The 26,375-nt window shown below is 56.4% G+C and overlaps 1 protein-coding gene across 2 annotated transcripts in view; it reads right to left on the reverse strand.

Annotated features, from left to right (window-relative positions):
* Positions 1–26,375, reverse strand: part of ASTN1 (astrotactin 1) — a 269,721-nt gene that overhangs the window by 65,781 nt on the left and 177,565 nt on the right. Inside the window, exons 9-12 of one of the 2 annotated variants that reach the window (XM_045838783.1) lie at positions 18,083–18,157; positions 11,190–11,327; positions 10,545–10,662; positions 2,232–2,398 (exon numbers count right to left, since the gene is read on the reverse strand). In XM_045838783.1, coding sequence (XP_045694739.1) covers positions 2,232–2,398; positions 10,545–10,662; positions 11,190–11,327; positions 18,083–18,157 — 498 coding nt within the window. Of the gene's footprint in view, positions 1–2,231; positions 2,399–10,544; positions 10,696–11,189; positions 11,328–18,082; positions 18,158–26,375 lie in introns of both variants that reach the window. The other variant, XM_045838782.1, reaches the window with a different exon arrangement.

The raw sequence follows: 26,375 nt of genomic DNA on the forward strand, positions 1-26,375 counted from the left end.
CAAGTAAGAATTATTTTGATAAAGCTGTCTGTCATTTAAAGAGCCTATTGGTTTAATTTGGGCATCTCCGTAGAAAGACACAAGACGTTGAATTTGTGGACGTTCGTGGCGTGAAAACGCATCTTTTATCACTACCTGTGGTAATTGTTGTAATACGATGAAGACTCTGTTCCATGTAGAGGGACAAACAATCACGGTTTTAAGCAGTGAGAAGCAATACGGGCATGGCAATGACACTGCCCTTTACGGGTGACCTTGGGTCAGGTGATTAAACCCTTGAGTTTCAGTTTCCACATTCATCAAAGTGCTTCTCCGGGTTGTTGAGAAGGTCAAGTGAGATGATGAACTCACAGAACTTGTGCTGGGCCCAGCAGACAGCACCAAATGCTTCTACCGTCATTACTCACAGAGGCACAAATGAGGCCCGTGTGAATGCACTTGAACTGCTTGTCCTCCTTATCCTCCATTTACATGTTTGTGTGAACAAGTGTGAGCAGAGCTCTTTCATTCTAAGTGCTTGTGACTTGGTCTTTATGTGAGACAAGAATCTCGAATCAAGGACTTCTCTGTCCGGCTACATATAGTAGCGTGTCAAGTGTTACAAACACACGTCCTGAATTCGGACTGAAATGCGAAGGAAGTCCAGCTAGGGACCTTCTGCATTAGTCCAGGCAACAGAGGTGACTCGAGGGCCACAGACGACTCTATGGCACCAGTGTAGGTCAGGGACCGGACAGTGAGGTGGCTGCACCCCTGGGCCATGACGTCGTGTTTCTGGACAGGGTTTGGAGCTGGCCGGCTCCCTCTCGGTGCACCATGTGCACCTGGACAGCTGCCCCCCCACAGCCCCATGTCCCCACTTCCCTGGCCGTGTGTCCCTGACACACACACTCCTGTGAGACCAGGGCTCATACCTGCCGCCTCTCCTGAACCTAATGCCCAACTCAGTTCTCCGCACAACCCAGGTGCCTCAACATGCACTAATCAAATAAATAAAGCCATGCAACTTTGGCTGAATTTACTGCCTTTAACTGAAGTGGGTCGACCACAGTGATAATGTGATAGACACATGAAAAATTTAGATCAAGCTCCCATTGATGGAATGGGACTTGGTAAGAAACTGAATGCAAAAACTGCTTGGTTGCGAAGAAATAAAATAAAGTGAAATGCAATATAATAACATTACTCTGCCACCAGATAATCTTTTCATGATTGTTCAGCAGGAACTGGCTTTTAGCAACCATCACGCATGGTTTTATTATTATGAACATTGATTTCCATCGCTAGCCTATTCGATGGCGAGGTCCTTGAGGGCAAGAACTACACGCCATCCGTGACTGCAGCCCAGCGGCCACCGTGGGTAGTGGCAGACAGGAAGCACTCTGCCCGACGGGCAGGAAAAGGATGGGGCAGGGAGGGGGCCAAGGGGAGAGGGTGGAAGGGAAGCAGGGGAGGGGAGGGAAGGTTAGACAAGCAAACTAGGGGTATAGAAGAATGGCCCCAATTTTTATTTACTTTAGAAATCTAACACGAACCTGCCATTACAAAATAATTCCAGTCAGTGGTGTAAATTACCATTGTGAAGGAGCCATAGACCCTTTTTATCACCGGGAGGGCCTGGATTCTAGTCCTGATCTTCCCAGTCACCGCCTCCCCAGCCCTGGGGGAGTCGGGCAGCCAGCCTGTGCCTCAGTCTTCTCAGCTGCGAGATGGGGCGGCACCGCCCGCCCCGCTCTCCCCCAGGAACCGAGCGGGGCCACAGACAAGGGCTCCTCACCAGAGGACGTACTGCATCTCGGGGAGGGTGGCCGCACAGAATGCCGGGACTTCGGGGGCAGAATCTAATTGCCTTCACTCCTCCAAAGACTTCCCCCTCTTGTCCGTTGGCAGTCGATGAGTGTCACACACCCTTTGCCACGCTTTTCGACCACAGAAAGGCTGTCACAAAACACCTGGTTAACAGTCCCACAACGCACAGCTGGGGAATGCTGGTGTCGGCGGGCAACTGCTGTGGCCATCTTCCTCATCTCCAGGGGTGGGACCCCACCTTCCCCGAGGGTCCCCCCTGCTCTGACTCGAAAAGCCCTCCTCTCCCAGTCCCCCAGGCTCCTTTCTCAGAGCCCAAGGGCTGGCCTGGGGTGACCAGTTCATTCCAATGGTCTTCACTATGAGTGTCAGCACTAATGTTCCCCACCCCAGCACTCGGTCGGCCTCACGGCTGCTGCACTCACCCGCAGAACATGAGGATGTTGTACAAGGCGGGGTCCTCTGGGAAGGGCGCCACCTGCTGGAGACACAGCTGCTCGCAGCCGCCGTTGAAGCCGTCGGAGCAGTCCACCCCGATGTGGCGGTCGTAGCAGCCAGAGCTGTCCTTCATGGGGCTGAGTCCCGACGGGCACTGGCACAACCAGAAAACATCCACACGGGTGGGTGAATCGGGGGCCTGGGTTCTCTGGACACTGGCCTGGAGCTGCTGACCCCGATTCTACCACTCAGCCTCGGAACCGTTCACATTGGCAAAGAATGCAGATGGTTCCCACCGAGCTGGGCTTCCTTGAAAAGCAAGTGACCTTTCCTGCCGTCTTGCTGCTTCCCCCTGGGCACAGACCACACGCATCTGCATTAAAGCCACTTCCTCCAAACGGGCTGGCGGGGAGCGTGGCGGCAAGACGGAGCGAGGGGTGCTGGCCTCCCCGCCGGGCCTCAGGCCGGCAGAAGCGTGGACGTGATGGGCCAGAATGGAAACGCGTTAGCGGAGACTCCTCTGGGCCAGGGCCAGGGGGTGTTGCTGCCTGGCTTTAGTATTACTAGGACTTTGTTTGAAGTGTCCGGAGCACTTCGTCAACATCGGTGCCAGGCACCGGTGTTGGAGGGAGCCAGGGCGTCCAACCAGAAGGAGACGGTGGGCTTCTGTGACCTTGGGGGGTGGCTGACTGCTTTCCTAGTGGACTGGCCACTCTCACAACCTCCCTGCCCCAAGGACGCCCTGCGGATGGCGCCCGCACCTGGGCGCCCACAGGTGTTTCACTTGGACTTGAACTGCACCCCTGGGCCCCGGACACTGTTGAAGTGAGACAATCAGCTTTTCTGCACTGCCACGCCCCCAGGGAACTCCCCGAGAATGACCGCAAGGGAGACGATCCGGGGAGACCTGTCGGCCAGAATCGGGGTGGCGGGGTAGGCAGCAGGAGCGCTCGCACGGCACCCACCCCTCGCTGGGCAATGTCCGCCTCACTCACCCTGCTCACAGCACACCCCCTTGGAGCCCGCAGTGTAACCATCTCACCATTTGTGTGAGAAGACACAGCACAGAGAGCGTGACTTCCCCAATGCGCACTGCCGTCGTGGTGGGACCATGCGGAGCCCACGTGGCGGCTTCCCCGTCACCGGCTCCCACTAGGGTCAGGGTCTCTCACACAGTCGCCCTTCGCCACTTACTGGACCCCCAGCGCTCTGCTGGGAGCTGTAGCTATTTCTCCTCACGGCACCTCCCGTTATCCTCACGGAACAGACGCAGAAAGCAATAGCCCATTAACACAGAGGCTCTTCCCTGCCCTGGATGCCACCTCAGAGCCAGGGACGACTCTTGGCCATTCTGCTTCTGTCTGTGCCACACGTCCTGTGCACGTGCAGGACGAGGGGTTCTCTGCCACAGGCGGGAAGGGGGCAGACAACTTGCCTGGGGCCAGGCGGCGCGTGTGGGGCAGAGCTGGCCCTGCTTTGAATGGCTGTGCTGCGTGCTGTTAGTTAGCTACAACGCACTTCTCCAAAAGCCAAGCCAAACCAAAAGCGACTTGCAAAACTCGGAGGAACAGTGCCGCACACCTCCCCTCCTGGGCTGTTACCTGGCTGCCAATTCCTCTGGGCTGCCAAGCACCTTGGCCTAGTAACTCGGCTGCTGCAGCGCAGGTGAGCCCTGAAAACCCACCTCACGTCCTCCCTGCATCCCAGCCCAAGATCGCGGCAGGATGTGCGCTGTTTGCTGACACTAATTCGTCAATTTCCCAAACAAACGGCCCCCCGTGGGCCTGCCAGGCTCCCGGCCGGTCCAGCCCGTCTCCCTCGGAAGGCAGCCAGCGTGCTGGAAGGTGAGAGCATCTCAAGAAGTTTCCAAGGGCTGCCCCGTGCCGGGCAAGCCCAGATGTTGCAGACAATGGTAAACAAGCAAATGAGGCAGCTGAGGATTGTGCCCCACGTGTTGTTAGCCCCCCACCCACCGGCTTCCTCGGCCGCCCAGCTGTTGGGCCAGATGCACCACCAGGAGGGAGCTGGCGTCACCACTAGGGGGCAGCCCGGGCATGGACGTGGGGACTACAACACAGACGTTTGATTGGAATTTAATGGGTCGCAGTGGTTGCTGTGAGTTTTTTTTTTTTTAATTCTTCTTGGACAATATCATCAAAGTAGAGACAAAGCCAGTCCCTCCCGCTATTCCTCCTCACTCTATTGCAACTCCCCTACGGGCTCGCTGGCGCAGTCTCCGCCAGCGCCGACTCCCCATCTCCTCGGCTGCCTGCTTTTCTCCAGCACGCCCGATCCAGTGTGATGCGCACGGAGACTTCACCTACGACACTCAAGCAGGCCTCGCCGCAGAATTCCAAAATCTGGCACGTCCACACCTTGTCTGACCCTGGCGTCTAAGGTGACATCGGTGCACCAAGTGGGGCCACCTGATGTTTGCATTTTTTCTTAGGTGACTGGAAAAGAAGTTCACTGCCTTGGATTTTCCCTTTCTCGTGAACAAAGTTAAAAAGTAGTAACAGCTCTCAGGAACTAAGCAATTCTAGACGCAGGGCAAGCTTCATATATTACCTTCAGTGCCGACAACACGGGTAGACTTTTTTTCCTGTCATTTCACAGAAGGCCAACTCTTAACCTCAGGAAGGTTGGGTAATAACTCATGTACGGTCACAGAGGTGGGGGTCAGACTTTTGGCCGAGATCTGTCTGACCCCAAAGTTCACACGAGGCCCTCCCACTCAGTCACGCGGCTTCTGGAGTTTGAGAGAAGCTGAATCCCGCAGGGCCCCCTAAAGAAATAAAGTCACAGCGTCCACCAAGTAAAGCCACCCTGTAGGTTTGCTGTCTGTTGGTCTGATTGTTCTAAGAAACTCCCAGAGTCTGTTCTGAAATCAATGATGGATTGGTAGCTCCAGTCTAGTATTTATATTCTCTCTCTCTCCTCGTCCACATAGACAGACACCCCCCCCCCCGCGCACCCCAATCACGGTGCCTATATTTAAGGACAAAACTCTGCACACTCTCCAGAGCAATGACCTTGAATGCGAGGCAAGATCCCCCATCACTGAACAAGATGCAATTATCTTGACTTCCCTGTGACTGACTCAGGCTGTGGTTCAGAGTAAAACATTTTGAAAGATTTCAAAAAAAAAAAGGCTAAAACCGAAAACAGAGTTTTCTTCTTAACCCTTTTTGAACTAGAACCCCCATGCCCTGTCCAATCATTCCATTGTCCAATGGTGTAACTTGTTTTTTTTGCCTAATGTTCCTCGTGCTGTTTGTAAGTCACATTCCAGGCTCCTCCTCTCGGACACAAAACCCGCGTCTGAACACAGAACACTTGCCGGCTCCGGACCACGCCCTCTTCTTCCCAGAAGCGCCAGCAGCCCGGGCCAAGGGGCGGGGAGAAGCCCGTCTTTTCTCTGTGAAGCTGCTGACCATTCTCCTTCCCCGCCCCACGCGCCCCTCGGACAAACTCTTAAAAAGAACTGTTCGCTCTGGCCCCAGCCCCAAGGTCAGACATGAACCTCTCTTCGCACAGGTCGCATGGGGCAGTCCCAGGGCCTTTAGAAACCACAGGCTCAAGGAGAAGATTCTCTGTAGTATGGCAATAACCCTTCCCCGCATCAAGAAGGTCTAATAAATGAGCTTAAATTTCCGTGACCCCTAAAATATACAAGGTTAATCATTTTCCATGAGAAGCTCGTGGCTTCTTCACTTACTACTGGTCTGGGGCATAATTTGCTAATGAGCTTAAAATGACTTCCTCCATTCAATTCCTTTTCTTCACCGTCTTTTCCTTCCTTTTCTACCAATGGCCTTGAGTGGACTGATTGATTACTTCGGAGTCTAGTCCAATGTCAACGAGCCTGAGACGCACACACCTGAGTGCAGGTGACGAGTGGATGCTCTGTTGGCAGAGGGCACGAGTGGCAGAAAAGGAGCCCCCCCCACCCCCCATACCTGAGCCTGCCTCGCCTTACCTGGGCAACTCATAAAAACGTGCCACCATCGTCCTACCCAAAATACGTCCCCTTTCCCTGCATGGCACTCTGACTCCTTTCCCAAATAGTGATCTCCCGAACTTTTCGTGAGCTCTGACACGGAAGCCCGGGCCACTCAGGACCCCTCAAAGGGAAAAGGGTGATGGAATGAAATTTGTGTCTCAGCTTCCCGCTCCCCTCCCCCGACAGCTGTGGGTCCCTGGGGCGCACTCCGCTGCCTCCCGTCCCACGGAGAGGAAGAGGGAGGGTCATCCGTAATGCTTTCCGCATGTCTGCGCTCCGGGAGGAGTGAAATGACACATTTGGTGAGAAGCCACCGCGGACGGCGGGTGGACAGAAGGGCGGCGGGGGCACTGGGTAATTCAGAGCTCATTAGAGCATAATGGTCTGGCAGGGAAGGTCATGTGCTCTACACGAGACAGCTGGAGAGCGACCTCCCGCCTTCAGAGGCGCAGCTGCTCACCTGGGCGCACGCGTCACAAGGCAAAGACACGCGGGGCCCCCCTCGGGATGAGTGTGACGGTGAGGACGGGGCAGGCCCATCTGGGCTTTCCACTAGGTTTTAGCACTGCAAATCATTTGCAAACCTTCTTATTTTATTTTACTGATTTTAGAGACAGAGGGGAAGGGAGGGAGGGAGCGAGGGTGGGAGGAGAGAACAGAGAAGAGAAACATCAGTTTGTTGTTCCACTTACTTATGCATTCATTGGCTGATTCTTGTTTGTGCTCTGACCGGGGATCCAACCCACAACCTGGGAGCATCAGGACGATGCTCTCACCAACTGAGCTAACCAGCCAGGGCTGTAAACTTTCAAAGTTTTATATTAACCTTCAGTAGGTAGTCTTGGTAAGAATAAGGAGGCCTTGGCTAAAGCTGGGAGTGGCCGGGCCACAGCCCTGCCTACCGAGTCCGCTCCTGTCCCCACTGCCCTCTTCCCTGGATGGCCACCGAGGATGTCTGTGGCACGATCCTCGGAATCTGTGCACGTGTCACCTTATATTTGACGAGAGGGGCTTTGCAGATCAAGTGCAGGCTCTGGAGATGGGAGATTATCCTGGATTACCCAGGTGAGCCTGTGTAATCCCTCCGAAGTGGCCAGGGGACTCGGGAGGGAAGGGAGAGGGGACTGCAGAAGAGTGGTCGGAAAAGTGCCGTGTGGCGGTTTTCAGGGTGGAAGAAGGGGAGCGTGAGCCACGAAAGGCGGGCGGCCTCCAGGAGCTGGAAAAGGCAAGGGCATGAACGGACTGTCCCCCAGAGCCTCCCGGAAGGAGCACGGTCCTGCTGACACCCCGATTCTAGCCCAGTGAGACCCACACTGGACCCCCGCCCACAGAGCAGGAAGACAGAGGTAAATGAGCGTCGCCTGAAGCCACTGAACGTGTGGCGATTTGTCGCAGCAGCAACAGGACGCTAATACAGTGGCTTTCCCTGCGGGGCTCCACAGAACCGACAGTGGATACGGTTGTGCCGTGTTCTTCCAGGTGGGGACTGCGGCTCTCACCGTGGCACAGGAAGGCCAGGGTAGAGGTGGGACCCAGTTATCAGTGGGGGGAGGAGGGGCTGCCTCCCGCCCTGGGAAGCCTCCCAAAGAGTCGGCAACCCCCGCTTCTGGAGAGGGTTCTGGTTCAGAACGGAGGGGAGGGCCCGGCTGGCACAGGTCCGTGACTTTCACGGGTGCTTGTTTCCTGTCCTCAGAGGCCACATAAACAATAGGGCAATTAACTGGGTAGCAATTAACCCTGCGGGAGTCCATGCAGGACGAGTAGCGTGTTCTGCCTTCCTGGAAAGAAGGGAGGTTGGCGGCTGAGGTGGAGCAGCCCCCACCCCGAGTCTGCCGCATGCTCAACAGGAGGATGAGAGGTACCCTCGGTCTCCTCCCACAGCCTCTCCCAGGCTCTGGAAGGGCCAGCAGGTTCTGAGTCCTTCCTCTCTTTCTCTTTCCACAAACACATGCCTTTTCCGGAGCAGCCTTTCAGTTCAGCACCCAGAGAACCAGACGGCAGGGTTCCTGTGTCAGGACAAGGGACAAAGGCAGTTGGCTTTGTCCCGGGTCTACCTCCAGATGACACAGGCCCACTCTGCTACACACCAGAGCCTGAGGACAGCACTGAGGCCCAGGGGAGTCAGGTCAGCTCAAAGTCAAGTCCCTAATCTACTTCTCAGTAGGGTCACAAGAGCCATGATGCGGCCCATCAGCTCTCAGCCCATCAGTCCGCCTGCATCCGGGATCCTGTGCTTCAGAACCAAGGGGAAACAGTCCACTGAATGGCCTGCCAGTCAGCCAAGCCCCACCCCCTCCAACAGCCACATGGGCCAGTGACTTCAAAGTACGCTAACAGCAAGCTTTGGCATAACTGGGTGACTCTCTGCAATGGCTCCAACCCTTATTGCAAACGCACATGCTCCAGAACCATTCCCGCTAGTCTTGTCCCGGAGATCACGGTGTTAAAAGTACAAGACTCCATCAGCACAGCCCTACGCCAACAGAAGGGGCCGGGTCGCCAACAGAAGGCTTTCGGTGGGCAGACCCTTGGGGCCTCAGGAAAGGGGCAGAGCGGCGGGGGGAGACGGAGAGTCTGGGCATGTGCGTGGCCGTGAGTGCGTGAGCCTGCTCAGGTTCTCGTGGAGCTGGCCTGGGGGTGGTGGTGGGAAGGGTGTTCACGCACGTGCAGAAAGAGTGTTTTAGTACGTAGAACGACCCAAGAGAGCAACGTAAAGTGACGGGCTGAAATCCGGATGAAGAAATGCAGGCTGAATGGTAAACAAAAATCAAAGTATAAATAACAGTGTCTCAGCTGGGTCTTCATTAGACAGTGGGGTTGTCTCCTGAAGGACTGCGGTGAGCAGCTCGTTGCTGACGACAAAGGAAAGAGGGCCCGCCCCCGGGGGCGGGGGGAGCGTGGGCTGACCCCCTGGCTGCCTTTGGAAGACTCGGCCAGAAGAGCACTTCCTGTGTGTCCTGAGAGTCCGTCCTCTTAACCGTCCCCTCCCTTCGGCGGACCTGCCAGGGTCTCCGCCGACCTGCCTCTTTGCTCCCTTTCTTTCCCTCTTCTTCAGTGTCTGTCCCGTCCCTGCTCTGGTGAGTCAGGCGCCTGTGAGCTGGGGCTGCTGTGGGAGAGTCAGGGAGGCCCTGGGGCTGCGAGGAGGGGGCCCCGCCTGGACCCCAGGTACAGGTCCCGCTCTGAGGGACGTAGGCTCCCTGAGCAGGGCAGCTGCCCGGAGACGGGGAAGAGCAGGGTGCGAGCGCTGGGACCGGCGCAGCGTCCTCCCAGCTAGCCCCTGCCCTGAGCCCCCTTCCGGGAGCACCACTGTTGGACCTGGGAGCGGGCTGCGGTCCCTGTCGTCCCCCAGGGCCGGGAGCTCCTGGGCCTGCCTGGAGACACTGCCGAGCAGAGGGTCTCCGTGAACCCCCTTCCCTCTCCTTCGTGCCCACTCCACGCCTGGCTCTCCCGCCTTCCCTCTCTGCCCGCGCCCTCTCCTCTCTGTGGGGGCTGCAGCGTCCTCCCCTTCCAGGGGAAAGGGCTAGAAACAGACCGCAGTGGCGTGGGCATGAAAATAACGCAAAGGCCCCGACGGCGGACGGCTCCATCTGCTCCCGCCTCCATTTACCTGCCTCCATTTACGGTTCAACAGGCTTCATTCACGGCACGGGCGACGCCTCAGTCCCCTCCCGTCCACACAGCCTCTCTAGTCCTCAGCATCTCAAACTTTACATGCAGCCAAAGTGTCCACAGGTAACAAAGTAGACAACCGCCTTCGGCAAAGTAGGGGGTCACCGTCATGGTCTCAAAGGGGACATATGTTAATTTTTTTCTCCACCATTCCTTGGCGTCATTTACCTGGATGGGTTTCTCCTAAAATTTTCCATTGCGTCAATGTAATTTGACTCTAGACAAAGGTAGGGCTTCCCCTCGCCCCCTAAAATCTCCTGTTAGAGTAAGTACAGTGTATTTCCTATGAGGGTCAACAGCATACCATCAAGTGGTTAATTAGTTCCCAAGTCATTTGGGGGCGTCCCTCACCAACTAGACTGCAGACGGGCAGAAAGGATATTGGTCTATGGGTCCTGAGATGTCCCCTGGACCGCTGCAGGTCCCCTAGCAGGTGCGCCGTGAACCCTTCCTGACTGACTGGTGGCGGGCTCCTTGCTTCTGCCAGGAGAAACTCTCAACAAGGGGCGGGGGGTTACGCTTGACCCTCTCTCTCAGTCACAGTGCATCCTCGTCGGCCTGTCTGTCCGCACACACTGCGTCTCAGCCCGCGCCCTGTCCCCGTCGCACCCCGGCCGGGCAGACCTACCACACAGCCGGAGGAGTCCAGCTTGCGGTCCGAGATGCAGCGGAAGTTCTTGCTGCACCCCCCATTGTCCTTGCTGCAGTCGCGCACGGGCCCGAAGGAGTCCAGCAGCACCTCCAGGCTGTCGAAGGAGGACGAGGTCATCAGCTCCTCCCTGTGGGGAGGACAGCGGGAGCAGGGAGTCGCCACGGGGACCCCGTCGGCCAGTTCCCACCTGGCCAAGCAGGTCCTGTCTCACTCTCTCGTGCAAACATCGGAGACCAACCGCACTCGGAGCCTTGAGCTGACAAATTACAGACATTCTCCATGTCTGGGAACCGAGCCAAGGTGGTAGCCACCCCTGGTCAGAGTAGGAGGTCTCAGTTGGGCCAGGAAATTAACATACGATTGCCTGTCGGCCCACAGGGGACTTGGGAAGTGCTTACACGTGCTACTTTCGTGCCCTCTCACCACGCCTGAGCCTGGGGGTGTGCGATACCGACCCAGACGGAGTGGATCCTGGCGCTGCGCAGGGGCCCGGGAGGGCAGCCCGCCACCTTCTCTATCCGGCTGCTCGGATGCCTCTCCCAGCACCCCGAGCCTTCACGGGGTTTCTCACTCGGCCCCCGGAGCCAGGGCTGGGCCTCGACAGCCCCAGGCCGGGCTCACCTGACCTCCACGGCATCCTCCATCACGGTCATGTCCGTCTTGCACTTGGCTGAGGGGTTGATGGCCAGTTCGGCGGGCGGGATCACGAAGCTCTTGCTGAGGGGCAGCCACATGCCCTCCCCAAGGGTGTAGGTGAACCTGCGGGGACACGCAACGCCCGGTGGTTAGGACAGGGCGACGACCGCCCTGCGGGAGGACCTGGGGCCTTCTCAGCCCTCGCGTCCTCTGCAGAAGGGAGAGCGATGGCCACTCTGTGGGTGAGATGACGGCATGGGCGGGGGCGGAGAGGCACCCCCGCTCGCACACCCAGACAGGTGGGGACGGATCACAGTGCCCACTCAGCAGCTGTTGGAAGCGGTTGGTTTTGTATCCAGTCATACGGCATCGAGTTCCAGATTCCTTCGGATCTGGAGCCGGGCTTCCCCTGCCTTGAGTCAGATGTAATGGGAAGCATTTTTATTGAAGAGACGCGCCGAATCCCACCACCCTGGCCCTTGGTCTGCACATGCGCAGTGGTAGCGATGGTTTCTCTCTGTCTCTCTGTGCCTGCAGGAACCCCACCCAGGAGAAAGGAGGAGGCAAGCTCCCCTTTTCCTGCAATGGAAACAGGAATTCTGAAGCCCGGAGCCAGGGAGGCGAACGGGGGACGAAGGAGAGAGGCCCAGGAGGACTCTCTGCGCTCCTCCCCTCCCCCTCAGCTAATGGCCCTAACTTCGGGGAGGGAAGATTTGGGTATTTCCTCATTCTCATAACAGGGGCTAAAAGGAATAAAAGAATCAATCAGCATTTCAAGGAAGAGCTTAGGGAGACCTTGAGAGATTACTTGTTTATTTATTCCTTCATTTTACTTCAAAGGCATTCAAGTGCTCTGTGTTTACAGTCAAAGCTGGTCCACGGGATAAAAGCCAGTGTGTGGCGGAGTGCATCACAGGGCTGGGGCAGGCTGGCTCGGCCCCTTCCAGCTGGGTGGGGGGTCGGGGGGGGGGGGCAGAGCACCAGGAGGGTGCGCGCCACTCAACAGAGCCCCGCAGGGCTCCACGGGCATGCTGGTCACAGAGGACCACTTACGAACCCTGCTCCTTCCTCTCCCAAACCCGCAGGCACCCCTCCCTGCTCCCGAAAGCTCCCCAAGATGCCAGAGAGCTGGGTGGGTGGCGCAAGCTCTTGTAGGAGAAATGTCGTCCTCTCCAGAATGCTGGCCACAGAAAACACCTGCTGACCGAGGCTCACCCTGCCCCCACCCATGACAGTCCTCTGCACGAGGGCCGCTGTGAGGAAACAGGTGTCCCGGGAGAGGCAGAACCACTGAGCAAGCGGGAGGTGGCCAGGGTCTGGGAGATTCCCCCACTCACACCCTTACTCCCGCTCCCTTCGTTCTCTGCCCCGCCGGGCAAACCTCTGCATTAGGCAGCTCTGAAGGAGGCATTCAACTCTTCCCATCCGCAGGGGCGTGAAGCAAGAGGTGGGCGAGGGTTGTGCAGGGAGGGGTCTGCACCAGATGAGGGAAGCCCGTTGCTATGGGAACAGTAGATGGGACCCACCATCCAACTCCTGTGTAAACAGCTGGCAAAACTGAAGGCCTGGCAGCCCCCTTACACAAACACACACGTCGTCTGGCAAGATGAAGGAGCCCATGTTCGAGGCAAGACATTGCCCCAAGGGGCCTGGGACCTGGGACTTGGGGGTACTCGAGGGTTGGAGGCAATGACCTGCGAGTTGTGGTGGTCCCGCTGCATTCCGTGACCAGCATCTGGAGATGGCAACATTCTACCAGGCAGGCTGAGTAGTGGCCCGCCGACACTCCGTACCACAGACTGTTTCAGAGGGAACACGTCCAAGTTCGAACGGCACCGGGGAGGGGCGCATTTATTGGGACACAGAGTTTTTGTTTTCTCTTTTGGTTTTAAAATTAGAAGTGTTGCGCTGAGGCGCAGCGGCAAGCCTGCAGCCTGTAGCCTAGAATTTACGTAACAGATTGTAGGGAACAGATTTTGGCAGTTCTGGCACTTTCTGATGGGGAATTTTTCTTTTGGAAGAGAGGGGTCTGTGTCCATCCACCTCCATTTTTCCTCCTGCCTCTGCACGCAGTGATGTTTCTAAGGAAAGGCAAACTCCATCTTTGCCCACGTGCAACTGTTCGTGGCACCCGGGCCCACGGAACACCACCCACTGCCCCAAAGATGACGCTCTGTGGAATCTGACTCTGGTCCCTAGAGATGCCTTCATTTCTCACCTCTTTGCTTTTGCTCCTAGGATTTCTTCATCCTGAATTTTCTCCCCTGCCTTCTTTACTCGAGTCCCACTCATTTGAAGACTCCGTTCAAGTCCTGCCCCTTCCAGGAAGTCCTCCGGGATGTTCACGCTCAACCCTCAGGCTGAGCAAGGGACTCTCCCCTCCGTGCATGAGCACACGGTCCCCGGCTACCCTGAGATGATGAACCGTGCCTGTGTACACGTGTGTCCGCCATGTGCAGAGGGTGCTCTCCTGGACGGCAGAGGACAGTGCCATTGACACAATTTCTGGCCCAAGGCGATCACTCCATACATATTTATGGTCTGATCAATAAATGGATTGCTCTTTTGTTTGCCCAGGCTACTGGGGGAGATCTCAAATTTCAAATGTAAAGGTAGAAGCGGTGGTAAAGATGGTCCTGACACAACTTCTGGCCCAAGGAGGTCACTCATTAATATTTATGGACTGATCAATAAACAGATTGTTCTTTAGTTTGCCCAGGCTACTGGAGCAGATCTCCGATTTCAAACGTAAAGGTGGAAGTGGTGGTGAAGATGGTCCTTCCTTTAGAGCAAGAGATGGGTGAGCCTCGGGGTGGGAATGGATTTAATGGTCAAGAAGGATCTGGGCTTGATACTGGGAGGAACTTCCAAAGTGCACGGCGGCTTCTGAGACATGACACTGTGCCGGGTTCACAAGAAAGACAGTGTCACCTTCCACCTCTGGCAGGGTCCAGGTGGAACCCTGCAGGAGAAGCCAAGGCAGGAGTGGGCCGAGACCCACCTTTCCCGAGGACCCTCAAAGGGGCAGGTGTTCCGGGGGGCTGCCTCCTTTGGCCTCACACCAGCCCCCCGGGCTTGCTCATTCGGCCCCATTGTACGCATCTGCCTCTAGTAGACGGAGACATCCAGAGGCCTCTCCACGGTCACCTCCCTCAAGCGGGAAAGGTGGGGGTTGGTCTGACTCTCCAGTGTGGCTCTCAGCAGCGTTCCAGCCCGTGCCGGCCCGTGCCAACGAAATTCTAAAATTTCCTTTTATCTGCAAAATCGAGTAACTCCAAAAACCAAATATAGCACAAGCTGTCAGAGAAAAGCTGTGTCCTCAAATCTCATCTGTCCCTCATTCATGCCGATTTGGCAGGAACAGCTTCAAACAGCCACCCAGGAGAAGTCGGGTGAGCATCTGGAATGCTTTCCCGGGCTGGGCCTTCTCGCGTGACAGCTGGTGCAGACCATCACAGTTGGTGGCTCAGCGGTAGGCCGAGCCCTGCACACGGCCTTGCTAAACTGGAGCTCCAGACTTCTGTTCAGATGCCAGTGCAGACCGGAGGGCAGTGGACAAAACAGGCCTGGGCTCTGCTGTGGCCGGGCGTGCAGTGGGCCGGGGTGGGGGAGTGGACAAACCACTCATGGCCTGCCCCCACTCTCTATCCCAGAGCGAGCCATCCAGGAGGAGGGACTGATCCCCAGGAGGCAGGGACACCCTCGGGAGGAGGGTTTCTGAGAGAGAAATTCGGTCTGAAGGGATGCCGGCCACTGCAGGTCCTGCAGGGCAGAGTGGTCTCAACCACTGTGGAAAGCACATCCTTGGCGCCGGGCTGGGCTTGGTGGGCAGACTCAGTCTCTCCCCTCGGACCCCCTGAGACTAAGCCTGGACCCTCCCCAGGCTCTCTGGGATGGCAGGCTACCAAGGCTGGGTTGAGTGCAGGTCTTTCCCTCATCCGGGTCCAAGTCCTTGGGAGATACCCGAAATGGTCATCTACAGATATTTGTGGAAGACCTACCGTGTTCAAAATTCCATGTTAGATATTAAATAGTTAAAGCCATACTCTATATTGCCCCTTCCCTCAATAACACCACCATTCCACCAGAGAAACAAATAGGCAACTTAAGAAGGAGAAGGGTCAAGTCAAGGAGTGTGTATAAAGGACTCATGGACAAAGGCAATGGGGAGCATTGAATGTGGGAGGTGGGGGGGTAGGTAGGGCAGGGGAGAATAACAGGGGACAATGGGGACAACTGTAATTGAGCAAAGTAAATAAATTAATTAAATAATTGACAAATGAATATCACGGCCAGCATGTTACAGAGATTTAGAGGAGGAAAGTCACTGTGGATTGCAGAAGCGCACGAGTAGCGTTTCTCCACCCTGAATGCAGGTTAGAATTACCGTGGTGCTTCAAGAAAACACACACGCCCGCCCTGGTCCCCCCTCCCGGAACTTCTGAATGAATGGGTTTGTGCTGGGTAAGGTCACTGGTCGTTCTGAGGCACCCTGGGGACTCTCCCACGGAGGGTCAAGGCTGCAGCACAGCACTTGGGCCAGACCCTGTGAGGCCAGGGACTGCACCGCAGTCTCATTTGTCTGGCCACAGCTACAGCGCCCACAGCAGCGCCGTGTAACAGCAGAGGCCCCGCAGAGGCCGAGGTTAGCTGGGACTCGGTCTACGCCATGGCAACGGGCAGTGTTTGTGCCGGGAGGAGACCACGCATCCGGCTGGAGGAAAGAGTAGGGGCACACACACAGAGTGAGAAACGTTCGTGCTCCGGGCGCAGTGGGTCAGTCAGAAGACAGGGCTAAGAATGGGAGGTTCTACAGGAGAAAGGCAGGCTATTAAAAGGGAGTTGTGCATTGGCATTCAACTGTGGGAAGAGTTGAATGTCAAACTTTAAATGGTATTCCACAGTCCAGGGACACGTGCACGGGCGTGGAATTCATCAGAAGCCACTGGTGCGCAGAGCAAGTGACCAGTCAGGGGCCCCTTTAAGGAACTGCCTCACTGACCAGGTCACGGGGTCTTCCGGGCTGCTGGCACTGGGTTTGCTCAGACCCCAGAGTGGTTTCGGTTCAAGTTCTTAATACCTGGAACCAGGAAATCACGACGCATTGATTTCATCTGGGAGATTCGTGACTGTCACGCCAGCGACCAGAAGGACGAATCACTTATTGACTGGCACACCGGCTCCGGAGAGGGCTGCCTGCCTGGGTCAGACCGCCGGGCCGACCCCCGCTGCAGAGAGAGCTGCGGCGGCACGTCCGGTTGGCAGCTAACAAACCTGAAGGGAGTAGACGGTGCTCGTGGGGACGGAAGCAGTTTTCGTGCAAGTCCTGCTCCCACGGCAATCTCGGGAAGGACCCTGCCTTCCAGAGGGCTGGTTTCTGACTTTTAGGGGAGCGGGAACATGTCCGCGGTAACCAGCGCGACCACACCAGGCTGTCCCCATCTGTCCGATCCTTATCACGCTTGGAAGGTCCTGGCAGGCCGGCAGTGAAACAAATGGGGAGGGAGTCAGCCAGACGCTAAATCACTGCTGGGAGCTTTCAATACCCAAGTCAGAGTCTAAGGCATACAGCTGGCTTCTCTTGTAGCACAAATCCTCAGAAGCAGCCTGTGGCCAATGCCATACATGTGACTCGGCCCTCCCCAGGAGAGGCAATCAGGAGATAGAAGGGGAAGGGGAGGCCCCGCGAGGCGGTGGTGCTGTGAACCTGCGCTCTTGCTAAGAGCAGGCCTTAGGAGAACACCGCAGCGGCCAAGCCCAGGCTGTCCCCAGCCAGCAGGAGAGGAGCCAGCTCCAGGAGCAAATGCGGGAGCAAAGCTAACACCTGGGCCAGGACCAGCTGACGGGAGGGTCTTGGGGGAGGGGTTGGAAAGGCAGCGGTGAATATGTGAGCTCAGCACACGGTATGCATGCAGTGAAAGGATGCAAGTTTGGCCTGGCCTGCTGACCACCCCTCTGAAACACCATGGGACAACTTAGTGCGTCCTTTGCCATCAGACACTGCCACAGGACTATTGACTTCCTCCACCAGAGGGCGCTCTCGTGGAGGGTGACGGATTCCTATCCACACACCCAGGCCGAGCACAGTCCCTGGCACCTAGTGGGTCCTCAGCAAGTGCAGGCTCCGTGACAGATACAGAACAAAACAAATGGATGATCTGATCTCAGCTTGGAAATAGAAATGGGCTCCCGCTAAAGCCTGGCGTGAACTAAACTTTATGAAAATCCAATAGTTCATGGCTGGAATCCAAATTCTTCCTCTGCGTGTTGACTTTGCTAATACGTGCTATTCCCAGGTAGGTGGGTAGAAATTTGAGAGGGAACAGAAACATCTAATTTAATCTGGAGGGTGGCAGATAAAAGAAAATAGTAATGAAGTGGAGCTGGGAGGAGGGGGAGGCGGCAGAGCGGGGGGCGGGGGAGGTTCACCCTGAGCCACGGAGGACGCGATGGGGACGGTGTGAATCAGACAGACGCACGGCGGAGCGACAAGCAGAAGGGACGCCAGACGGCGTGCTCGGTGACAGTCTCTGTGCCGGGGCCCCGCCTGCATGACCCCCTAACTTCCTCAGGACAACGGCGCCAGGCAGGGAACGCAGCCCCATTTAACAGAGGTGGAAACTGGAGGCACCGAGGGGTGCAGTGAATGACTGGGGTTCAGAGAGCAGGCACGGAAGGAGGCCAGGGTCCGGACAGCATCTGTGTGACTGCAAAAGGCTCCAGGCTGTCACCAGGCACGACCGGGGGGACAAATGCTTTGCTCCTAGAAGGGCAAAGGGACCCATGAAAACGTTCGCCATCTTACACTTCACCGCTAGGAAAGCAAGCCCGGTGGGAAGTGGGGGTGTGGGGCTTGAAGACGCACAGGAGCCACTCACCTGAATATTTTGTCAGAAGGCTGTTCTCCCAAAACCAGGTCAAAGCCCCGCTGAAATATTGTGTAAGGCCAAGGCCTGAAAGGAGAGAAACATCGTTCAGTTCAAGTCGACTCGATGAACACATTCCCTGAGCATCCACCGCTTTGTGCCGGGCACCGTGCTGGATTCCGGAGGCCCACCGACGACGAGGACCGAGCCCCCGTCCTCAGGAGCCTCACGAACGTCAGTCTGCACAGGAGCCTGAAGGCGGGGCCCCAGCCCAGAGCAGGACCAACGAAGAAACCACTGACCCCGGAGGAGAGGGAAAGTTAATGGACCTGACAACGGGAACTCTATACTGAGCAGAACTGTATTAAGGTGTGCTTCACGTCGCCGTAATTCACGGTGCTCCAGAGGTGGACTGGACAGCCCCTGAGCTTTGCCTCATTTGAGAGAGGGGCAGCATGATTTGCCGGGGAAAGCGAAGCCTCTGGACTCAGACAGTTCAAGTTCACACACTGTTCTGCTGTTGAACCAACAGTCTGGCGTTGGGCAGGTTATTTGTCTTGTTGGGTATAACTTCATCACTTGTGAGGGCAGGGTTAGTCACAGCTGCCTCGGACACCACGGTGAGGATTCAGCAAAACTTGGCGGCCAAGGTCAAGGCTCATACGGGTCCTCCACACGTTCCCTTTTTCAGAGGGACGTGAAGGTCGTGGGTCCTCTGGTCTCGGAGGTTGTCAAAAATTTTAATGTCATTCACTATTCAAAGAAACCGTGGAAACAGTATTTTAACAATAATCCGTAACCGCAGTCTCCCAGGTAAGCGTGCAGGTGCTGGATATTCCTGAAACACAATGCTTTCTATTACACAGTATGTATCTTCTCACTAACCAAAGGGTCCAACCCCACAATTACGTCCTCATTCGAGCGAGACTCCATAAAGCGAGGACTTGTGTTGGGGGCTAGACATTCGAACCCTGCACAACTGAGCCCTTGCTCTCAGGCACATGCAGTCCCCACCTATAACCGATTATACTAACCCAATGACCCAGTTACTGAGGGTTTTACTGTCGACAAGCCTTCAGTTTTCAAGGGCCATAAAGAGTCAGGAGAACAAACCCACGTAATTGTTCAGGGCTAAGCCCGATGCTGGGCATTCACCCAGTGGCTGTCAGTGGGTGCAGGGGTGTCGCCCCATAGAGGGTGTGTTGGGAAACTTGCGGTGGTTGAACGACGCGGTAATTCAGTGCCTGAGGGCGCTCCTGGCAGGTCCCGGGAGGCTCGAGGGGAGCCGTGCTCCGGGCGGCTCAGCCAACACCCCGTTTCCCACGTCCCCCAAGCTCCGAGCGTCCGGTCGCTCACTCACAGCGACAGGAACCTGCTGGCCAGCATCTGGGCTTCACTGCGGACTCCACCCACCCAGGAGCACAGAGCCGCCGTGCCACCTGGACATGCGCTGAGTGTTCTGGGTGCAGAGCTCCCCTGTAAACTGGAGGGGGGGGGGAGATTCTACGCTGTCACCTGGAAATGTCACCGTTTGTTTGGAATTCTGGGAAGTCACCTCACTGCCTTCAGTGCTGCTCAGGGTCTTCCACCACCAACGCGGACTCAGCATCGGCTGGGACCGTCTTCACGTCGATGGCACGCCGGCGCCCCCAGACTGGGTGCCCATGTCCCTTAACCGTCATTCTCCAATGTTGACATGTCCAGCATGTTTCCACATGAAAACACTTAAATCATTACACGTTACTTTCTTAACTAGGCATGATGTTTCATTCTGAACACTTTTTGTATATCGATTTTATTATTGACGAACATCACTGAAGGGTTATAAAAGGGGTTAAAGAACATTGGTTATAAAATAGGGCGCTGGGTCCGACGAGGCTGAGAACCGCCAGCGCAGCCCATGCGGCTGACCGCTGGACCGCTCCCGGGGCCCGGCGGCGGCGGTGAGAGGCCGTGCGGCACGTGACGGAGCGCCTGGGACGCACGCGCCCACTCTGCACGCTTACTATTTATAAACACTTTATTCCCGGAATTCGATGTGGAGCTGCTATTCTGAGGCCGCGGGAACCGGCCCCAGAACGCACCCAGACACTGTCCTATGAATAACCACTGCCTCAAGCTGCACTCCTCCACGTGTGTTTTAATACTTTGTTCTCTGCATTGAAGGCAAGCCCACGGAGCGGGGTTGGAGTCGGATTCTTTTTGTTGAACAGTAAGTGGTGGTTCATGAGCAGCTAAAAATAACACGACTTAATTCAAGGAAAAGTCTAGACATGATGGTCTGTCCCGCAGGCTCCCAGACACCTGGAAAGGGCAACCAGGAGAGAGACAGACAAGCAACTTTCGCTCTCTCTCGGGAGAAACCACATCTTATTTACTATCGGTTTAATGACTTCAAATAACGTACATTCTGCCTTTGAGTCATCTCTAGTACTCGAGACTGGTACAGTATAATGTGCAATTAGAGTGAATTCTTGGCATGGTTCCTAGGTTATTTGAAAACACATTTCGAAGAGCCACATTTTAGGGTGGGCATGACTACAACGTGAACAACTAATTGCGTAGAATAACGTAAATCAACCTACAGGCAAGCCCTGGGTGATGAAAGGGGACTAGGGTCACTTAGCACCGGTCGCCATGTTTCTGGGTGCAGCAGGTCAAAGGGACTTCCTGCCCCGGAGAGGCCCACGCGGTGAGAAAGGTGACCCAGAGGCCAGAGATGCGCTGCGTGGACGCCGCCCGGGTCACGCTGAGAGGGGCCGGGCACAGGGGTTGGGATGTGAGCTCTGGAGCCAGCCTGCCCACTTCAAGTCCAGCTTCCCTACCACTCGCACTGTGACCACGAGCAAGTCCCTCCACCACGGGCATCCACATTTCCTCCTCTAGAAAACGAGGCTGATGGTGGCAGCCCTTACGTCCATCCAAACCTGGTGAGGATGCTCCGAGGAGAAACTAGTCCACAGAGTTAAAGTGGTCAGAGCTGCATCTGGCATTTCATGTCATACAAGCACTGGTTCGAGAAGTCAGTTTATTAGTTACCTGAGTCAACTACAAATACCAGAATGAGGGGGCCCCCCAATTCCCATAGAGAAAGAGGAGTCTTGCCCGAAGGTGCAGATTCGACGGCCACCCCACCCCAGGCTGTAACTCCGATGGGACCTGCACGTGTGTCGGCCGGAGAGAAGGCGGTGGGGGGCACGGGGGGGCCAGGCCCCCTTCCGTGACCTGCCCGGCGATCGCTCTGCAGGGCTCCGATTATGCCGTGTGGACACTGAACACACACACAGAGGAAAGTGCAGACTGTGAGAGGGGAAGGGAAGTCAGTGGCAGAATTCTCCTGCAAAGGGATAAAACAAAGCATTCACTCATCTTCTTCCCACTTGTCCGGCATGATCTGTCAGAGAAACGGGGATTCTTATTTGATTCATTTAGCAAGTATTTGTGGAGGGTCTCTGGCGTGTGAACTGCGGACCAGACAACAGGAGCTGGTATAAAGAGAGTCTTCCCCTCGAAGGGACCTACCGCCTTTCTGAAGCAATGCACGCGTGCCCAGACGGACAGAAGAGAAAGGCTGAACGGAAGGGGGATGGAGGTACAGGGCATGAACTAAGTGACGGTGACAGTGGCTGTGTCAGATCACGCATCCCGGGTGCCGGGGAGGCTGGTGTTGGCAGGGCCCGGAGGGATCCCTGGGGGGGCCACACGGGTGGACAGGCTCCAGGCGGCCATAGAGGAAGAGGCAGGGACAAAGGGACGAAGAGCTGGACCTAAAAGCACCAGCAACTCTTCGGCGTTGAGTCACTGGAGAGCAGCTGGAGGGAACGGCCTGTGCACGGGCTCTCTGGCCTCCCCAAAGGCTGGGCAGGCCTGCCACTGTGTCACGTGTCCAGGCTTGGCAGGACACGGCTTGGTATGCCAGCGTGGAAGGAGGGCCTAAGGGCCCTAAGTGCTGTCCTTCGTCCTTGCTCAGTTTCTCCCTGTACGGGCTCCCTTGGTCACGACGGCTACGGCACATCCCGGAGACAGGGCCTCCCTGCAGCTCCAGGGCCTGTCTCTGTCTCCCCTTCAGGGACACACCGGCTCATTAGGAAATAATGATCCCTGGAAAGCCTGACCCCAGAGTGCCCCGGGTCAGATGAGCAGCCTGCACCGGTCTACGAAGAGGGCCAGCCCCATCTGGTCTGCAGGCTAGAGCTGGGGTAGGGGGCGGTCGAACCAAACAGTGATTTCCGCCTGAACTCCTCTCTGTTCTCGGTGACAAAAGGGCCGCCTCCATCCCGAGCAGGTGGCATGACAGAGCAGATGGAGCCGAAGTTCTGTGGGAAGAGCGCCCGTCGGGGAGCTCACTGGCGATGTCGGTCAGGTGACCCTGCACTTGGAAGGACCCCTCAGTCTCTTGACTTCAGCCTCAGTGCGTGGATGCCGACACCCTCTGCCCAGTCACATGTCGGTTTGGGAAAACCAGCAGAATCCAACTCAGAAGGAAGTCGGGTGGCTTGTTTATGTCTTCCTTCTGACAAGTCAAGACCCTGGAAACTGTCCTCCCCGGTGGGCAGGCAGCTGCAGATGGCAGAGGCCTCCCCGGCCGGCAGCCAGCACAGGACCCAGCCGGGACTGCACGCTCTCCCCTCCACGCCCAGGCTCGAGCGGGAACAGGATCCGAGGGCCATTGTCGGGAAAGCGCGGCGGCCAGCAGGACACCCAGGCAAGCTGCGTGTGCCCAGGGCAATTAGCGATCTTTTCTTTGCCTTTTCTCTCCCGCCTCCCACGGCACCCCAGTCCGTGCAGAGTTGTTCCTAAGCACTGGCATTGCTAAGCTCCCAGCCTCTCTCCTCAGCTCCCCCTCCTCCCTGAGACACGACGGCGGCGCAGGCTGTTTTCCTTCGGTCTTCGTTGCTGGGCTGGGCGCTGACTTGACTGGTGACTTGTGCGTGTTTCTTCCTCTGTGTGCCCTGGACCCCGCCGAGTGAGGACACCCTGCAGGGCCAGGCTGACCACGGACCCGGACGGTCCCTTCACAAATGGCTCTCCCGGTGCAGAAAGCGACCGCTTCTGCTCAAGACGAGAATCCTTCAAAGGATGTTTTTTTTTATTAAGTGCTGGTCCTACCTTCCCACCTAACTGTGGCACCTGCAGGCGGAGGTTGGAAGCGTTTGGTCCGGGTGCCTGTGACCAGCTGCCCTGTGGAGAGCTCACTGCGGGGGAAGGGGGAGGGGAACAGATGCAACGTGGGTGGATGGACAGATGGATGGACAGACGGACGGACAGACAGATAGACACAAAATAGTGGGAGAGCAGAGGCACTACATGCAGGTATGCATGCAGCGTGTGCACACAGTTCAGTGTGGAGAGAAAGAATGTCTCAGCGGAAGGCGATGATAAATAAGGCATTTTATGGTGAGATTCTAGGGCCTAGGCGCTCCTTCTGAACTTCCGTATTCCTCCGCCTGTTGCTAAGGAGAGGATTTGACGAAAGACCGGGATCCGCCGTGGTTCAAGGAGAGCGCGCCCCCCTGCGCTTGCCCGCAGCCGCATCCGGCTCAGTTGCTGGTGGGGGCGCGGCTTCCGACGGTTCCACCCCGTGACTCACGGGAGCGGGTCCTGGCGTGGGATTTAGGGTTTCACGGCCACGCACAGTGTGGGAGCTCTTGAGCGAATGCTTTTGTTTTTGTTTTTTTCCTTATCCAGGTAAATGCCTTTGCCAGGTGTGGGGGAGCAGTGAAATAGGGAAGGGAGATTTACCGTATGTTTTGGACTATAAGACGCACTTTTCTCCACCCAAATTTGGGGGGAATAATGGTTGTTAACACTGCTGTTGAGTTCTGTTTACTTTTACATTGGTGGAATATTACGTTATTTATGTTATTAAATATTTTACCACATTTTTTGCTTCAAAAATTTTTCCCCTATTTTCCTCTAAAACCTAGGTGGTCTTATAGTCCGAGAAACACGGGCATTTTAAAACGCTGATGAAAAGGGGCAGTTTGTCAGACACCCAGGAGAAGTAAAGGGGAAAATGGTAAAAGTGATTTCTCCACGTAAGCAGATGGCTGAAAACACCCCGTGCCTCAGTTTACCCAGTGACGACGAGACGGGACGATGACGATGTGCCGCTGTCTTCGCGCCCAGCACCAGCCTCGGGAGGAAGAAGTACGGCGATGACTGACGCCTCGGTCACCTGGTAGACCTGTGGCTTTGTCCGAAGTTCAAGGACAAGGACGGGGAAGCCCCAAGTTTCTCCAGGACGCCTCAGGGCCCGGGGGGCCTTTGCGTATGTGGTTTCTTCACCTGGAATTTCCCCCTGCCTCGTTGACTCAGACGACGTCCACTGTTCCTCAAGTCTGGCTTAAACGTCACTCCCAAAGCAGACCTTTCCCAGCGCCCAAGAGTAGGGGACACCCCCTTGCTACATAAAGCACTGCGCATGCTCCTTTAAGGGCCTGCAGCTGGAATTCACACGTTACACATTCAGTGATCGTTTCCCCCACAGACACAGAGGACCCTGTCATTATCACTGCTGTGTCCTCGTTGTCCAGAGTGACAACACCACACCGCAGGCACTCGGTACAGAACCCGACCACACTGCACATGGGGTCTCGAGGAGGCTGAGTCCCGGGTGAGGCTGCCCACTGCACTAGGCAACCTGACGTCAGCCACTTAATGTCTCCCAGCCCTAGTATCTTTGTCTATAAAGTGTGGACGAAACGGTACCTAGAGGTGTTAAGCAAACCCACACATACTTAGTACAATGCCTGCCACACGGCACAAGCCCAACAAATGTGGCTGTTACTATTCACGCCTCCTGACGCCACAGCAGTCTCCTACCTTCCTGAGACTTGAAATCCACCCGTGCAGCCGCTGCTTCCCTGGCCCTCACCTCCCTCGTGTACTCCCTCCCCTCTTTCCTCAGCATCCCTTCCATGATCCATTAACATAACCCCCCCTTCCATGGACCCCCAACTGCACCCTTCCCCCCACACTCCGGCGCTTCATCCTGCTTGCCTGCAGCACTCCAGCCCTGGTGAAACCCAGCCACCCCGAGGAGCCACTTCTGCGTCTGCACACACCAGTGCAGCTGGCAACCACACTGCCCGGGCTCACTCGCAGTCTCACACCGCCGACCTCTCGTGGGCTCGCAGCGCTGCCTGCTGATCCAGCCAACCGTGCCTTCCCGGCCTGCTGATGCACCCGCCTCTGTGCTGTCGCTTCGCATCGTCCTCTCTCCTGTCAACGCTCCCACCCGGCCTCCCCCGGCCTCACTCTCAGCTACCAATCCGGTTCCCATGGGACAGGGACGACAGAGGCCGTGGGATCACGAGCTCTCTCCGCCACACCCGCCACCTTTCCCTGTGCGCGTCCACGGCTTGTGCTCCCGTCCTGTTCCTGGAGCTCCTTCCCGAGCTCCTTCCCGTCCCCTTTCTCCATGAACTAAGATGCCCAAATCTCACTACAGCCCCATCAGACGTACATCTGTTTCTTTATACGGTTAGTCATTTTGATTTCCATGGATCAACATTTCCATTAAAAGAGTATTACCAGATTTGAGACTTACATACATTCATAAAAGCATCCACAGGTACAGATGCCTCCCATACACATACATGTGCCTGTGCTCGTGTTATACACATGAAAACTCGCACACACTGCCACAGCTGCAGCAGCTCCGTTGGGGGTGAGGGGAAGGGGTCAGATGGCTGATGGGACTCACTATTGCCTGCCTGCCTCCCCCACTCTTCGAGTCCTGGCAGCTGCTGTGCGCCCTAAAGGCAATCCTGCGGAACACAGCCTCGGGGAGCGGGGTACCTTGCAGACCACTACTGCCTGTGAATCGCCCCTTGACTCGAGTTCCGTGGGTGGGCTCTGGAGTCAGACAGATTTCCGTCTGAGTCTCAGGCGCGGTGCGGATTCCTGCGCCGTGCCAGCCACACGGAGCCGGCCGGACAGTTAACCTCTCCGAGCCTTCCTTGTGCTGCTGCTCACAGGGCTGTGAGGGGATTAAATGAATGAATAAATACAGTTCCAGTTCAATGGCTACAATACACTTGTCACTTTCTAAATGTAACTTTCCCCCATTTCTCTCTCGACTCTGAATCGAAAGGAGGCCCAGCTGATTTTTACCCCGGCCTAATGCAGTCCAGGTCTCAAGTTCAATTCCCCTGAAAGCTTGTTAGTCTCGCTTACTGCCGTCCACAGGCACAGCCGCGCCAGGTGTCCCTGGGCACACATCTCGGCTCACAAATGAGCAGGACGCGAGCTTGGTAATGGATCCGTGCAAGTCCAGCTCCGTCCGGGGAAAACAGCTCAA

Source organism: Phyllostomus hastatus, unplaced genomic scaffold (genome assembly GCF_019186645.2).
Source record: "Phyllostomus hastatus isolate PE091 unplaced genomic scaffold, TTU_PhHast_1.1 phas_contig_283, whole genome shotgun sequence".
NCBI classification, from domain to species: Eukaryota; Metazoa; Chordata; class Mammalia; order Chiroptera; family Phyllostomidae; genus Phyllostomus; species Phyllostomus hastatus.